The sequence below is a fragment of the Gavialis gangeticus genome, unplaced genomic scaffold, assembly GCF_001723915.1.
Source record: "Gavialis gangeticus isolate Ggan-Ray unplaced genomic scaffold, GavGan_comp1, whole genome shotgun sequence".
Lineage (NCBI taxonomy): Eukaryota > Metazoa > Chordata > Crocodylia > Gavialidae > Gavialis > Gavialis gangeticus.
The window spans coordinates 22,728,429-22,744,160 of record NW_017729011.1 but is presented as its reverse complement, the minus strand read 5'-3'; the positions used below and the strand labels follow the sequence as shown (position 1 = coordinate 22,744,160).

Below are 15,732 nucleotides of genomic sequence, written 5' to 3'. Positions count from 1 at the left end.
ATTCAATTGTCTCCACAATCTGCCTTTGATCGGTAAAAAAAAAAAAAAGGGCTGGCTGACAGGAGTATAATGAATGCTCTGACAGGATAACCTGGTGACATACAATAATGGGCAGTTCTCTGTCACAGCTGAAACAAACTGCCCTGTGTTTGCAGAGAGATTCAGTCCCTCTCCCCTTTCTCTAGAAGTGGTTTCCCCAGAGCAAGAAAAAGGTGCACTTGGTAAGAGAGCCTGTGAGGGAGGCTTGCAAAGGTGCTCCTCATTTTATACTTGTTCCATAGATGGGGAAAACATTGATCTTGGCCAGACACCCCGGCATGTTTCACCAGCCTTTCTTTTTGAGAGAGCAGATATTTGAAGATGGAGGCATCTAAACCTCCTGCAAGTGCAGTGGGCACGCGTGACGCTTGCCAGTCAGAAGTCTACGCAGTCGTCTGCCCCCACCTTGCCCCTTCCTCCCTTTCAAGGTGTGTGCCACATCAGTTCTGCCTCAGCAGTTTGTTTGGTTTCCTTTTCCTGCAGTGATGACTTTGTTTTCATTTCCTCATCCTGTTTATCCATTATCTAATGCATTTTTGGGTTAGGAAATTTTAGCAGCTGAGTAGGGAAGCTGGCCTTGAAATGTTGACTTCCCTGTCTCAGCTGTCCTTTCAAGGGTTTTTGCAAGTGTGTAATGTACAAGAAGCTATTTGCATCTCTCTCTGTGTTTATGGCACAGAGTATATTCCTCTGAAAATAATCTAATTGTAGCTGGAATCCAGTTTTTTGCCCTCATTTAACAACTAGGAATATAAAATTAGAGCTGCCCTGCCTATTCTAATCCAGGTCAGCAGTAACTGGCTGCTGCCACCATTTTTTCAGTAGTCTGAACAAAGTGAATTTCATGGCCTTAGACTCCAGCACAAAAAACCCACCTTCCCAGGCTGCCGGCTTGTCAGTTTGGGCCAGGAACTCAAGGGATGAATGAGCCTGGGAGACTGGTTTCAGTTCTTATTTCAAGGTATCCTCCTCCCAGGGCTGAACAACCTGGGGGAACTTGCACTGCCTTCACCAGTGCTTTGTTACCCCTGTGGATAGGGGGGGCTGAGTCCAGCACCTGTACCACATTCAGTGAACATTTGTTTAGCAAGAGAGGGAGCATGAGACTGTACTTCCCCACTGCTTCAGACCCCTTGCTTGAGATTATGAGCTGTGATGGGAAGAGTTAAGGAGAAATGTATATTCTGTTGTTCCTAGTGCCAACAGTATGCTAATGGGAATGTTTTCTTCACCCTGTTCATGAAGCATCAGACTGTGGCTTTGACCATCCCATGAGCAGACTGGACATTATGGATCCATGACCTGATCTAATGTAGCTAGTGCTTCCCATCATATTTAAGACTTCCATCATCTCTGTTTTTCTCTTACTGGAACAGCCATAACATTCATGGTGTGGGCACACATCAGTCCCAAGGGGAATAGTGTTGTGATTTATTAGGGCTGATTTTTGTTCTTTGAAAGTCTATTCTTTTGCCATTTTGCTGGTGCCATGATCTAGTTTGTTAAGTTTACAACAGCGTGGAATGTCATGTTGGTGTGGTTGCCCATGTTTCATTTACCCCATATACCCTTGAGCAAATAGAAAGGTTGGGCAGTCTATCAGGCCCCCTGATCTCTGTCTTCAGTAGGACTCTTAACATTCTGCTTAACCATGCACCAGTTTGGGCTGCTGGCAGCTTTTGTATATCGACCTCGTGTTTATTTTGTTCAACTGCGTCAAGAAAGGAAACAAGAAGGCGGCAGTGGCATGAACAAGTGGAATAGGATAGAGAAGAAGAAAACAAAGGCACATTATGTATCATGTCTAAGACAGTGTTTCAAAAGTGCCTGGGGAATGGGAAAAACCTGTGCGTGCATTTTTTGAAAGGCTGAAACCAAGACCTTAGCCTCCTTTCTCAGGAAGATGCTTTGAGGATTGCTGGAACAGTGATGCCATAAAAACTTTCCAAGCTGCTAAAGGAAATGTGCTGGTGAGCAAAGGCGTTTATGAAGATTAAAGGCAAAACCTCTGAATAGTCTGAATTGAAACCCTGACAGTGGCTGTGTTAAATATACAAATTACAGCCATAGAATGAACCAACTGCAGGAGGATTATTTTCCCCTTCTCTTTGGAGCCAGAAGGAGCAGGAAATCTCATGTTAGTGCTAATGCATTTTGCATTAGCACATCACGTCAGGAAATTTGGACACCTGCCTTCAAAACATTGAGTGGGATCTGAGAAAGCACTGAATAAAGCCAAGCTATATAAAGCCAATGCACGGAGAGTTTATATTTGGTTTTCATGTATATTTGCTCTCTGGTCTGCAGTTCACCTGCACGCTGCTGCATATACGTGGGATTATTAGGGTTTGAACTGGGTGAGATGTGTGTGTTGCCAACCTTGTATCAAGTTTCCCAAGAAGGTGCGGCAAAGCATCTGCAAGTCATTTCTGAAAGCGCAGGGCCCCAGAAGTGAAGCATCACATTTTACTTTCACTTAACAGGTACTGCATCTGGTGGACTGCTCCATCTGAAAGTGCCGACTGTACTAGGAAGAGGAGAAATCAGCTTAGAGACTTAGCCTGGGAAATTGTTAGGTCTGCAGTTCATCACACAATGAACCCTGGCACCCACTATTAACAGATATGCCCTTTGGCCCAAGAGTCTGAGCATCGTTCTCAGTGAAGGGGAGCTCTACTGAGTCGCACCAGTAGGATATGAAGAAATGGTTTGCAAAGCTGTTTTCTCCCATGACTTGGAATAATGGCTTATGCTCCCTCCTTTATGTGCTGACTTCCTTTTATAAACTAGTGTTGATCAAAACAGATCCCCACAGAGCAAATGCCTGGCAATGTTCATTATCAGGTTGAGAGCAATTTGAAAGTGCAAAGCCAAGAGAGATACTTTTACACGTGTGTGCACATGCACACACAAAGCTACATGCATGCACAGCTACAATCCTCCAAACTTTTAAGCGATCTCCTAAATGCAAAGATCGTAATATCTGGTACAATATTGTATGATCAAATCAGCAACATCAAACCAAACCAATTGACTTTGCTGGAAACAGGATAAACAAAACACCACAGGACCAAAAAAGTAGCATGCATTGGTATGAGTTAACTTTTGTGGTCTGCAGATGTGAAACACATATGGCTTTGCACCGAAGACGGTTTCAGTGGCTGCAGGATCTGAACCCTGGAAAAGAGTGTGAAATGCTCATAATTAAATTTGCTTGGTTTTGAGCTGGTAGAAATAATCATAATTGAAGCCTATGGCTGCGAAATTTAGGAGTTGTTCAGCAAGGGGGCTGCGCGTGTGCATCAGGAGTGGGCTGGAGTGTTAGGGGCTAGATCTCAAGTGAGAGCTCAGGTTCATTTTGCAGGGGAGATGCAGCTTTTTGGTCAATGGACTACATGGAGCTTGGGGAGTGAGCCTTTGGTCTCCTTCAGACATGCTTAACCTCCTCAAAACAAGTGGAAATGAATAGGACAAGCCCCACTTCATTTCACACTGTTTTCCAGGTCTTTGGCATGTTGGTTACACTTGATCAGGGTGCATTAAACTTGGGGGGGTGTATGTCTAAAGAAGACAACAGATGTGTGAAAGCAAACCCCTGCTACGCTGTGCGTATTGCTTCTGAATTTCTCTTTTCATGTTGATTGACCTGCCCAAGGGGACAGGGTAAATCTGTGTCAAACATAAGATCAGACTCTTCCAAACTAGTTGTCTAGGCTGAGGTCTAAGTCAGGTGATTACTGTGCCTCTCAAGTGAGTCACTTAACCTCAAGCTTCACTCTTGTCTATAATGGTACCATTGCTACCTAGCTGCACAAAGAGCCTATATATCAGGCCTCAGTAAGGCTGTTGAAAGATTCTGACATGGTACCCAGATGTTTTCCTCTCTCTCTAATGACAGAAGCATACGTGCACAGGAAATTCAGTTAAGGAGCAAAAACGGACACACCCAGACGCATCATCAAAGGAAAAGGTAGGTTAAATGTCAACAGACAAGATGTCATTCTTATTCTGTTCCTTACAGTGCCAACTCCTCACTTGGCGACAGTATCTGGAAGCTTTTCACATGCTGCCTTCTCTGTACTAACTTTTCTCACCCTTTACTTTGTTGATCTTATACGATCAGGAAAGATCTTGTTTAGTTCCAAAAAATAAGGGCAGTTTTTATTTGGTTTCTTTCCTTTTCAAATAATCAGGGGAAACCAATACAAGACTGTGCTCTAGCAGAGATGAATGCTAAATAACCCTTTAAAAAGATGGGCTTCTGGGTGTGGAGGTAACCGGATTCCCGTCTCGGACCCCTTGATCTGATAGAACAAGGATCTGCTAACCCTCTGAATAAACTGCCAAGCACATTTATTCCCTTGTGCGTTTCTGTGCAGAAGGAGAGGAAGTATTTGAGTGGCTATGTATATACCAGTAGGTCATCTTCTGCACGGTGCACTTCTTTAAACGGGCATACAAGTTGTCATTTGTTGGCAACTGTGATTTTCATGTATTCTGTTATATCGAGACTTGTATTTGCCTCAGTCTTGCTGTGATTTTAGTGAGTGCACAGCCTCTAGGGCCAAGTATATTGCATATAAAAAAATCATGGAGGGTAAAACACCATCTTCCCTCATTACCCAGGTGTCTGGGGGCTTCCAAAGTCTGAGTTTTGCAAACTATGGCCTTTTCTAGGTATATTGAACACAGCATTGCTTAGAAAGAAGCAATAACATTGCAGGGCGTGTTGGGGACAAGCCACTCCTGCAGGGACCTGTAATAAAATATTGTTACTGTCAACTTGGGTTAGACTTGGCATCAGCAGTGGCTTCAGTCTTGCCTGTTCAGATTGGAGGACGCTGGTGATGGGAAATTGGATCAAGGCCTTGCACGTGACAGTGCATGGCCAAGGCACTTGTTCACTAGTCCATGCACTGGTGATTGTCCTTCATAATGGAAATGTGGCTGCTTTTGCTACACAGCGTGGGGCTGGGGCCCCAGTCAGTGTAGATCAGGTGACACTGATTCCAGCAGAGCTATCCTGACCTACATGTGCTGAGGATTTGGCCCAGTGGATTGCTTATAAATAACAAAGCACTTGAAATTGGCACTGTGTTATTTCACTGCTGCTGTTTTTAGCAGAACCGCTCGGTACCTTTCAACAGTAAGGATGAATGTCGTTTCTCTGAAGTCGGCTGCTCATTTAGGGTGAGTAAAATTGCTGCCCGCTGCTATTCAGGAAAGTCTCAAATAACATGCAGTCTCTATGCTCCAGCTGTTGGCATGGACCAGCCATGGTATTAAAGATAATAGGCCCAGGATGGCTTGGAGGAATGTGTTTTTAGCGAAAGGGATAAAAAAATCTAACCTTTTTCTGGCAGAAAAGGGAAGCAGATTTGGCTGTTACAATTCCAAGGAGTGGAATTCAGTTTGGGACACTTAGTTTCCTGCAGTGTGTGTTCCACTCAGATGAAAATCAAAGCTTCTTTAGGAAAACTGTAATTGTACAGATGCATCAGATGTGCTGTTTTGTTAGGGATCAGTTATTCTCTGCAAGAAGACTATGTTCTCCTCTGGCACTACCAGGTTGATAATACCTGCTCTGGATTCTAGTGCCTTTTAGCTGTGTCACCTATCTTGTGTGTCACATGCATTGAGTAGTGATCTACTTGGGAATCCTGCTTTGTATTTGCATGGTAACTGAATGCACACGGAGGTTTTAGACAACACTGGTCTTGTTGGTATAATATATATGCATTTGCTTGCTAGATGCATGTTGTTCTCCTCCTGTGTATGTCTCCTGGGAAATCTAGTGCTGTTCAGCCAGGCCTGTGCCCTTAAGTCTTCACTCTTTATCTCCCTTGATGTTGATGGGGGGTATTACCTAAAAAAAAAAAAAAAAAGGGCTAAGTAAGAAATTGGTCCTAAGTTAATTACATCAGTTGTACTGACATTGTCTTCTCCACACAGGGGGGCAAAGAGAAGACAAAAGAGCATGAAAAGACCTCAGTAGGAGCCCACTTGCTTCTGCTGCTGCAGCATATAAAGCAACTGAGGGCCTGCTTGTGCCCAGGTAGGGCTGCAAATGGCTTCGTCCCATGTTTAGCTTCAGCAGAGTCTAAAGTGAAGACTTTGGAAAGAAGGGTCTCTGACCTGCAGGTCCCAGGGGCCTTGGAGATCAATGGAGATCTGGAAGTAGACTGTTTCCCCCTCTCTTCTCTTGTTGAAGAAGAATCAACTCTGCAAAGGCTTGTCAAGGAGAAAATGATCTCTGAACTGGAAAGCAAGCTGCAGGTCTTTGAGAACATCGTAGCAGTGCTCAACAAGGAGGTGGAAACCTCTCACCTCGAAATCGCAGCCTTTCGGAGACAGAGCGAACTGGATCAAAATATGATACGAAACCTTGAACTGAAGGTAAAGGTTTGTGACAGCCTTGTATCCATATACATGTTGCATAGATAGAGCGTGTACACACAGATCACAGAGAGAGGCTGCGGGCTCGAGCTGAACACACAGACATAGGAACTGGAAAGTATTGCTGTCTCCCAAACACCTTTGCAGCCTTAGGCAAGCTTTCTAGCTTGGGCCCTTAAACGTTCAGAATCCAAAGCCACACTTAGATATCTAAGCCTCATTGGGAGGTGTGGGGCCTTGGAAATTCTCAGGATCAGGTCCTAAGGAGCAAGTTGCCTTGAAACAGCCCATTCAGTCCTCCTAAATCAATATTATGCATTTAAAAAATAATCTGTAGAGGTGCTTGCCTTCTTGAAGAGTTTGTCACCAAGGGGGACCCTGTGTAGCGCAGTTGCTTGTTCTATGTAGAACCCAAGGAGTAGATTTGAACAGCAGTTGTTATTGGTTTGTTCCCCTAGATTGCAGAATTGCACCGATGTCTGACCCAGAAGGACGCGGGTCTGAGCAGGCTTCATAAGAGTCTCCAGTGCTCTGAGCAAGCCTCCTATGATGGAGTCTTTTTATGGAAGATCATGGATGTCAGCAGGAAGTTACAGGACTCTGTGACTGGAAGGACAATCAGTTTATACTCCCCAGGTAAAAAAAAAAAAAAAAAAATCTATCAAAACCCAGTGTAATCTCAAGGGTGACCACCTCTGTTGGAAGTACTTTAAAGTGCCACCCAGAAGTAGCATCCTGCTTGCAAAATGACATGGAAATTCTGGCTGCTCTTCAGGCAGCTTCTGCTCTGTAGTTGTTATAGTGCTCACCCGCCCTTCTCCATGACTTGTGGAGGAAACATGGCTTAAGGTGAAAGCACAGTCCCAACTACCTGAGCCCAGTCATCAGGTTTGGTCCTGGGGAATGTGTGCAGCGTGGGTGTTTGGGAGGAACAAGGACGTACAGCCACTCCGCAGAGGCATCTTCAGCTTAGTGTAATTGGTCTAACTCTCACCATATTTTAAAATACCTGTGTGGGGATGTACACTAATGCATGTGCGGCTCCTGCTGCCCTCATGCTTTCCCTTCATCAGACAAGTGTGCCCATAGGTGGATGTGCTCTGAACCTTTTTGCAAGAAAAAATCCTTCTATATGATGAACACAGATAATGGTGCTGGGACAGAAAGAGCCTAATTCACAGGCACAAAGCACATCCTTCATGATAAAGATCCTGCTATTTGTAGTAGTAGAAGTAGCATGCATCTGTCTATCTTGTGAGATAATACCCACAAAAGAATGAGGTTGAATGTTGTGGGTCTAGACTGCACTATAAAGGGAGGCTAAACTCATGCCCTGCTTAAAGGCCTTGGCCTAGTGGTATTCAGTTCATGAAATGAAAGCAGAGGAATGGTATGAGTGGTTCAAGGACTGATGACTGCAAATAAAGCATCTGAGAAGTGGGGAAACACACTTTGAACAGCCTGGTTATGTCCGTATGTTTGCCTCTGTTGTCTGTTGCACAGAGCTTTCAATTTGCACGGTATTTGCCCACTATCTACAGTGACATCTGCTGGTTCTCCGTTGTCTACTACAGTCCTTCCCCCTCTGAGAAATTAAGTGATTAGATAACATACTCTCTGAGAGTAATTACCAGTCAGCCTCACCAAGGTAGAAATAATTAAGAAGACTTCCCCCCACCGGGTCTTCGTGCTTGTAGTCAGGAATCCTGCACTGTCCAATCTCTTTGTCATGCTCAGTCTGATGGTATCAGGGCACCTGTTGCATTTTAACCCATTTCTATCTGTCAGCATCACTAGAGATGCATCATTTCTAGAACAGGTTGGTTGTCTCTGACTTGACTAATGGAAGAGTCTAATTTTCAGCTTTCTACACTGGAAAATATGGCTACAAAGTCTGCCTGAGGATTTATCTGAATGGTGATGGTACAGGAAAAGGAACACACGTGTCCTTGTTCTTTGTTGTCATGAAAGGGGACTATGATGCTTTGCTTCCATGGCCTTTCAAACACAAGGTAAAAAGAAAGCACTTCCCTTGTTCGTGTTGCTGCGATGCTCTTCCCCATCACATTTTTTCTCTTGTGTAGTGTCCCAGTGATTTCCATGGTCTTCTCATGTGGTATACAGGGGCAGTGCAGCCTGTCCACCTACACTAGAGGCATATCCCCTCCCATTGTAGTCAAGGGCATTCTTCCATTTCTCCATTATACCTGCGTCTAATCCTAGGGTATAATTCAGTCTTGAATGGGGTGAGATGGTGCACAGAGGGCTTTGTCCCTTCAGACACCAAAGTGTTACATCCAGTTGGAACCTTGAGGTTTATAAAAGGTAAAGCTGTGTCCATCTGAAACTAAGCCAAAGACATGCTTATCATGCTAGATTCCCTATATGCCTAATTACCAAATGTGGAAGAGGAATGAGGCCTGGTGGCTAAAACACAGGCATGGGGGGCAGCATTCCTGCTTCTCTTTCCATTTGTGCACCAATTCTGCAAACCCTTCTTCCAAACGGCATTACCACCACCAACTGATCGGCCAAAGCAAATACAGAATCAAAGTTCATAATTCATGTCACGCTTAAAGACCTGTTTTATATTTCATCTTTTAAGCTGAACAATAGCAACCTAATGAACAGGAGAAATTCTACTCCGATATTTAGCTTGTGTCTGCTGCGTGTTTGCATGCAGTGAGCTGAGCTGTCTCTTTTGATTCCAAACCACAATAACAGAATTAATTTATTGGCCTTGACAAAACTCATGGTTTGTTTAAATTGTTGGGACATAGGGGAAAAAGTCTACACAATGTAATTCTCCACCAAGGAAGAATTTCTGACTTTATTTTATTTTGCCGGTGGCAAAGTTTTAAACATTTGATCTGGGAACCATTATAATCTCCCTCGTGCTAATTAGCTGACCTTGCATCCTGGGAAACATTCATTTTAGTTGGCCTTCAGTTATCACTAGAGCAGCCAGCTGTTTCTGCAGAATGTTTGCACTTGCTAAAAGGTGCCGGGTCCAAATGCCTTAAGGCCCCTGACTGCATGTCTTGTTCTGAAATGCAATAAATTATTATTTTTCCTTTCTTCCCTCTGTTACGCTTCAGGTCACGTTTATGTTGCTCGACCAGAACAACAGAGAGCATGTTATTGATGTTTTCCGTCCAGACCTGAATTCTGCTTCATTTCAGAGGCCAGTGAGCGACATGAATATTGCAAGTGGCTGCCCTACATTTCTTCCTTTGTCTAAATTACAGTCACCTAAATATGCTTATGTCAAAGAAGACACCATTTTCCTTAAATGCATTATAGAAACAAATTCATAGGCCCTGAAATCGGGGTACTTCTTAGCATGCCCCATCAGAGTCTGTTTAAGGACAGCATTCAGCTTAAGTCCAAAACCCGGAGAACTGGATCCTGCGCTCCATAGAGGTCACCTGCATCAGCTGAGGATCTGTCCATTCACATTGTCTAGTGCTGCCAATGCAAGTTGTCTTGGAACTTCTTTTTGCAGGTGACCAAAATGACTCAAACCAAACTGGTGTTGGCAATGAATTCCAGACCAAGGTCCCAGTCAGCCCCTGCACAAGGAAATGTGAACAGACCGTCCAGTTTCTAACTGGAAGGAGGGTGCTGGAGACATACCAGCCTGCATGGACCAGGGTTCTCGCATAGGCTTTGGTCTGGCTGAGGGTGCAGAGCAGTCTCTCTGCTTCCCCCTGTCCCACGCAAAGACCCCTGGGGTTCTGATTGCTCAGTTGGACCTTTCCATTGTTCATTTTTTGGTATCCTTGAAAGCTGTAAGTTGCGGCCAACCATTTGAAGCTTGTATTCCTTAATGTTGGATGCTTTGATTGCTGTTATTTATTTCACACTTGTATTTATATGCACTGTGTCCTGTGGGACTTTGAGCGTGTCTTGCAAATGCATCTTGGCTTTTCCTTGCCAAGTAGCTTGCTTCTTGTTCAGAAGTGGGCACTTCCTCTGTTACTCTCCCTCCCTATTACATTTGCAGCCCCCCAAGGATCCCAGCGCCACCCGTTCAAGCACCAGCTAAATGACACCTGCAGCTTCTTGTACAGTTTGCAGTCATTTCCTGAAACACACCGGACAACATTTGTTCTGTCTTTTTTTTTTATTATTATTATTATCCTTCTAATGTCCTCTTGACAGGGTGACCTTTGTCTGGGTCATGATCATCTTAAAATGTTGAACAGGGAAGAACCATTGCAGCATCTGTGGTGTTTATTTTTGCCCATAAAGGTAAAGAATGAATGCAAAACTATTTTGAAAAGCAGCTGGGAGCTGTCATTTGGATGTGGGCAGGGTTCAAATATAAGCCTTTACCCCAAAAGAAAGCTGCAAGCATGCTTTTTTGTCTCCAGTCCATTCTTACATCCTCTCAGCTTCCCCTGGCTCCTTCCCCATGGGAGCACCAAAAAACATTGGACCCAGTGTGCTGTAATCATTGATTAAATCATCAGTTGTGATCCTGATTGTCGTGGGGTCACGTATTCTGTCCCAGTTATAGTTACACCCTGACAAAAGCAAATTGGCGAGGAAACTCTGAAGGACGGAGTGAGAGAACAAGAAGCAAGAAGAATAGTTAGCATGGCAGGAATGGGACAGGCAATAATGGCTTAAAACTGATTCTGTGCAAGACAAGAGAGCCTGCCAATTGGCAGTAGGTCACAGAAGGATGAAACAGATCTGCACTGTTGTTGCAATACTCCAGATTGAAATGGTAACTCCTGATCCATTTAGACGACTTGAAAAGCCTGGCGCTGCCATGACGGAACCTCACTCCATTTGAATTCCCGTAACATCTGACTATGAGGATTAACCATTCACTGCACAGGTTAGAGTAGGTGTTGGGGAAGTCTTTTAATTCCCCCTCTCTCGAAGGCAGTTGGATCGAGAAATGAGAAGGGAAAGCCTGGAATCGTAATGTATTCCAACAAGCTTCCATTGTACCTGAAGTCTTTGAAGTATGTTTGGGGAGAAATATCAAACCCTGATGCTCAGGGTATTGAAAATCAGGAGTTACTAATATCATTTGGTGAGCAATTGGGCAGAGCAGGAGGCTAGACCTTTACCCAAAGATCTTCTCTTGTGTTGGCATCTGCACCACTTCCATGAACTTTTCAAGACAATAAAGGAATCCCAAACTAATTATTGCAATGTAATAAGCCATGATGGACTTGGGAGACGATGTTTCCAGTACTAATGAAGGGGAGGAAGATGAAGTGGCCTTTTGGATGCTAGGGAGAAAAATAGATCTTTTTTGTAGAGAAGAAGAGAACTAAGAAAGCACGTTGGCATAAGCGCATTAGAAAGCACTGGTGTATTTTGTTAGGAAATCTGTTTGCCGCCTCCACTTCTCAGTGACAAGCTGCACAGTTGTGAGTAGCACCTCTACATTTATCATACATTCATTGGTGAATCTAACGGCAAGTGAGCATGACAATTAAATTGCAGTTAGCCCATCAACAGTCCTTCAGTGCTTTGCTCCAGAATTCAAAACGCTAGGCTAATGGCTTGCAACCTGTAAGGTGCCATTGCGCTGGGGTTACCCATGGCTGTGCAACAGATTCAGTATGTATCTGGTCAGCTGGTTAGATCATCAGGGTCCCTGTTAGGTACCGGGTACTGGTGGGGAGTGTGACATGAATGCTGCTCCATTGTTCTGTGAATTAATTATACAGAGAAGGTCACTCTCAGCAGATTACAGGCTTTCTAGATTTGAAGTAAAAGATGAAAGATGTTCTGGAGCTACTGTGGAATGGTCTTTTTTATTTACAATAAACCAACGACCCTGGTTTTATACATGGGACCAACTGAAATAGTGTAAAAAGAAAAATAGATTGTGAAATAATGTCTAGAGATGAGCAGTGCCTTAAAAAACATTCCAGAAATGTTTTAATTTTCTCTGTAGCTTCCTGAAGAAAATTTGAGCCATTTAATTCTAAGGATGGATTTTAAAATCCACGCTTTAACTCATCACAGCAAATAGTTATCAAATCATCCATATATGAAATTATCAAAATATGGAAAACGATACAGGCAGAGTAATTGGCCTGCAACAAGTAGGTGTGTGTGTATCCAAAAAAAGGGGGTGGGGGAGGTGGGGAGGAGGCAGGGGGAAAGACAGAGTTTGTACTATAGCCCCCAGTGTTGCAGTGAGATTAGTTTGCGGGATCAGAGCCAAAAAAGTGAACCAGTTTTATAACATTGGCTTATTGATTTTACTCAATGACAGCTTTTTCATGCCGAAGTATCTTTCCATGCAGTGCTAGAAATCCAAACACCACCATATTGTGCCCAGCACATGAGAAGCAGAAGGTGAAGCTACTAGTCTGCCTTGATTTTTTTGCAAACTAAGTGAAATGCAAACTGAAGGCAAATCCAGCAGAAATGGTGGGAAGCCATCCACTATTAATAACCTGAAGTGCTATTGCTTACAAAGGAGCAGATTTCTCAAATCTTATTTTTATCTTGATAGTGTCCTTTTAAGTAATTGGTTGTAGCAAAGTATCAAATTTCCAAAAACAGTGTAAACAGATAGCTACCTACCTAAGCTTGTTCAGGAAAGAACTGGGTGTTCCTTACCATGCCTCTCTCTTTATCTCTCTTCTTCCAGACTTAATATTTTGCAGACATGTTCAAATGTTCTTTTAGGGGCAGCAAAGTATTTTTCCAGTAATATGTCAGTCTGTACGACCATCGTGAAATAATATATTTAAATAATTGCTTTTTACAGCTGTTGTTTTGGCAAGCGAAGTATTTATTGCAGTCATTTGTATTCTCTTACCATTTATTTATTTCTTAAATAAACCTAAATAACCTCAGAAAGATTTGTGTAATGGTTTACATGAAAAATAAGGGACTGCCCAGTACAGATCTTGCAACAAGTTTGTTATAAACACAACTCAGCAGGCACATTATCATTGCTTATTTATATTGCAGTGGGATCTGGCGGACCTAAGCAAGGGAAGGACCCAATGCTGACAAGCATTGCACAGGCACACAGCTACAGATAATCTCTGCCCTGAAGAGCCTACAGTCTAAATAAACCAGATGCACAAAGGGAGGGAGAAAAGGACATTGTCACCTCTTCATTTTGCAGGTGTGCAATTAGGACCCAAAAGATGCAAATGGTTTGGCTTGCCCAAGGTCACACAGGAAGTCTATGACAGAGCAGAGAAGTGGACCCCAAAATGTGTTAGGAGTCCTTGTCCTTTGCCTTAATGACAAGACTATCTTTTCCTCTCCGCTGTAAATTGGTTTGTTAGTGGGGGGAGCAGTATAGTCCAACAGGGAGTGCTTATATTTGCTGGATTGCTGAGTAAACTGGGATAGGTGACTGCCTACCCCAAGGCCTTGCACCTTCAGCATAAATTTGTTTAAATATTAGAAGGAATCAGAACTCATTGCTTTTAAATTAAAATTAAAGAAAGAAAGCAATTAAATAATTTTGTTGCAAATTTCTTTTTTTGCAAAGATCTAGTTGATCTAATAAAAGACATCATCTCTACCATGAGTTCTGATTCCTTTTGCCGCTAAGCCAATATGGCTACAGCCTGGATACGTTTAAATATTAGAAGTCTTTTTATCCTTGCATCCTAGGAAAACCACTGAATCTCTTGTTGCTCTTGTCTACATTTTGCTTGTCTGGAGAACCCACCAGCGTTTGAGGTTATATCTGAGGTCTGATGGCCTAGGTGTGAAGTTCAGTTCCTGGCCATGTCGGAGAAGTGACGGTGGGTGATTCTGTAGCACTTCGTCCACAGGAAGGTCTCAGCATTCACCCCCTCGCTCTCTTGCGGCTGGACCAGTGATGCACATCTTACGTGTACATGGCCAAACTCAGCTCTGGTTTTCAGTGCTCGCTCTGCATCGTGAACTGCTGTCTGTCTCTTGTTATGGGTCAGTCCTGCATGCCAGCTACTAACTTTTGCAGCAGTTTGACCAAGTCATGCCCTGAGCTGAGGCTGCTGGGGGTGCCCCCTTGGCTACTTATGCTACCAGCTGCTGCTGGAAGCAGGAGCCAGCAGTGTGAGCAGAACTGGGTTTAGTCAGGATGGAATCTGCTCCTTTCCTCCTGCAGGTTTGCAGAGAGGGGGGTAATCCTCACCAGCTCTCCCCCACTGTCCAGCATCAAGCATCCAGAGCCCTGCAAAAGGGTTTCCATTGATAGGGTGGGGAGAGCATGCCACAGAGGGGTCACGGACCCTTTCTGTGCATCTTGCTGAGGTGCACAGAGGAGCAAGGGGCCTTGACTCAGGCAACCCACCCTCTACCCTGTGATGATGAGTGACTGGCCTCAACAGAAGGGCAGTACTGGTGTAACTTGTGGCGGGGGGGAGGGAGATACGGCTTGGAAGGGAGCTCTACCTAAGGGAAGACTGCAGGATTTGCTCTCCCCAGCTTCTTTTTCAAACCTCCTTGCTGCTACCGCAGGCTGAAGGGGTGTTGGGAGCCACAGGGGAGAGGAAGGCAGTTGATCCTACATGAATTAGTGCAGATTAAGATAGTGGCAGAGCTCAGCCTGGTTGCTATGGGAGTTTCGGTGGCTCCGTACCTGTGTAAGCCCTCCCTGGCCCTTGCTAATTAGGAGGCTGCTTTTGCATTGGGGCTTGCTAATAAGCTGCTTTTATTTATAGTTGGCTGTTTATTTCTCAGGGAGGGCTTGCTACCTTTCTGCTGCTTTTAACCTTTTCTATAAATGTACGTGTGCTTCCCATTCAGAGCCGTCGGCTTCAAAAGGGAGCAGGGCAACTGCGTGCGAGAGAGAGGGACAGAGTGAGTGTGTATGGGAGAGAAAGGAGTGTGTGTGTGTAGGAAAGAGGAAATGTGTGTGAGACTGACAAAACATGCTTTAACGGGTAGAGAATGGATGCTCTGAGATGTCTGTGCTCTTGCCTGCTATGATTTTTATTACTAAAAATGAAAATGATTTCCCAAATAATATAAGCAGTGAGTGTTTCGCTCACAGCAGGAGCTGAGACTTCCCCGAGACAGAAGACTCAGTCACACCAAAACAGAGCAGGCTGTGAGAGCAGGGCCGTCCCAGCTCAGCTGAATAAATACACCGGGGAATGGTATAGGATGTGTTGGGAATTGTCTGGGCCAGATTCCACCCTGTCCTGCCCGAGCATCTCTGCTGGATCCAGAATGTGCCTGGAAATGGGAGAGGAACCTGTTTGGGGAAGCAGCACAGGCTGGATCCCACATGCTCCCCTCCTTGGATGGGGGCCCAGGCAGGGTTTCCAAGCCCCTGGCAGCAGCCCTTTGCATGTTGTGCAG

The 15,732-nt window shown here is 44.3% G+C and overlaps 1 protein-coding gene across 2 annotated transcripts in view; it reads left to right on the top strand.

Moving 5' to 3' along the window:
- TRAF1 (TNF receptor associated factor 1) overlaps positions 1-13,268 on the top strand; it is a 27,452-nt gene extending 14,184 nt beyond the window's left edge. Inside the window, exons 6-11 of one of the 2 annotated variants that reach the window (XM_019510837.1) lie at positions 3,938-4,009; positions 5,164-5,229; positions 5,992-6,435; positions 6,894-7,071; positions 8,299-8,447; positions 9,534-13,268. In XM_019510837.1, the coding sequence (XP_019366382.1) occupies positions 3,938-4,009; positions 5,164-5,229; positions 5,992-6,435; positions 6,894-7,071; positions 8,299-8,447; positions 9,534-9,752 (1,128 nt within the window). In that variant the 3' untranslated portion in view covers positions 9,753-13,268. Of the gene's footprint in view, positions 1-3,937; positions 4,010-5,160; positions 5,230-5,991; positions 6,436-6,893; positions 7,072-8,298; positions 8,448-9,533 lie in introns of both variants that reach the window. The other variant, XM_019510836.1, reaches the window with a different exon arrangement.
- The last annotated feature ends 2,464 nt before the right edge of the window (positions 13,269-15,732 follow it).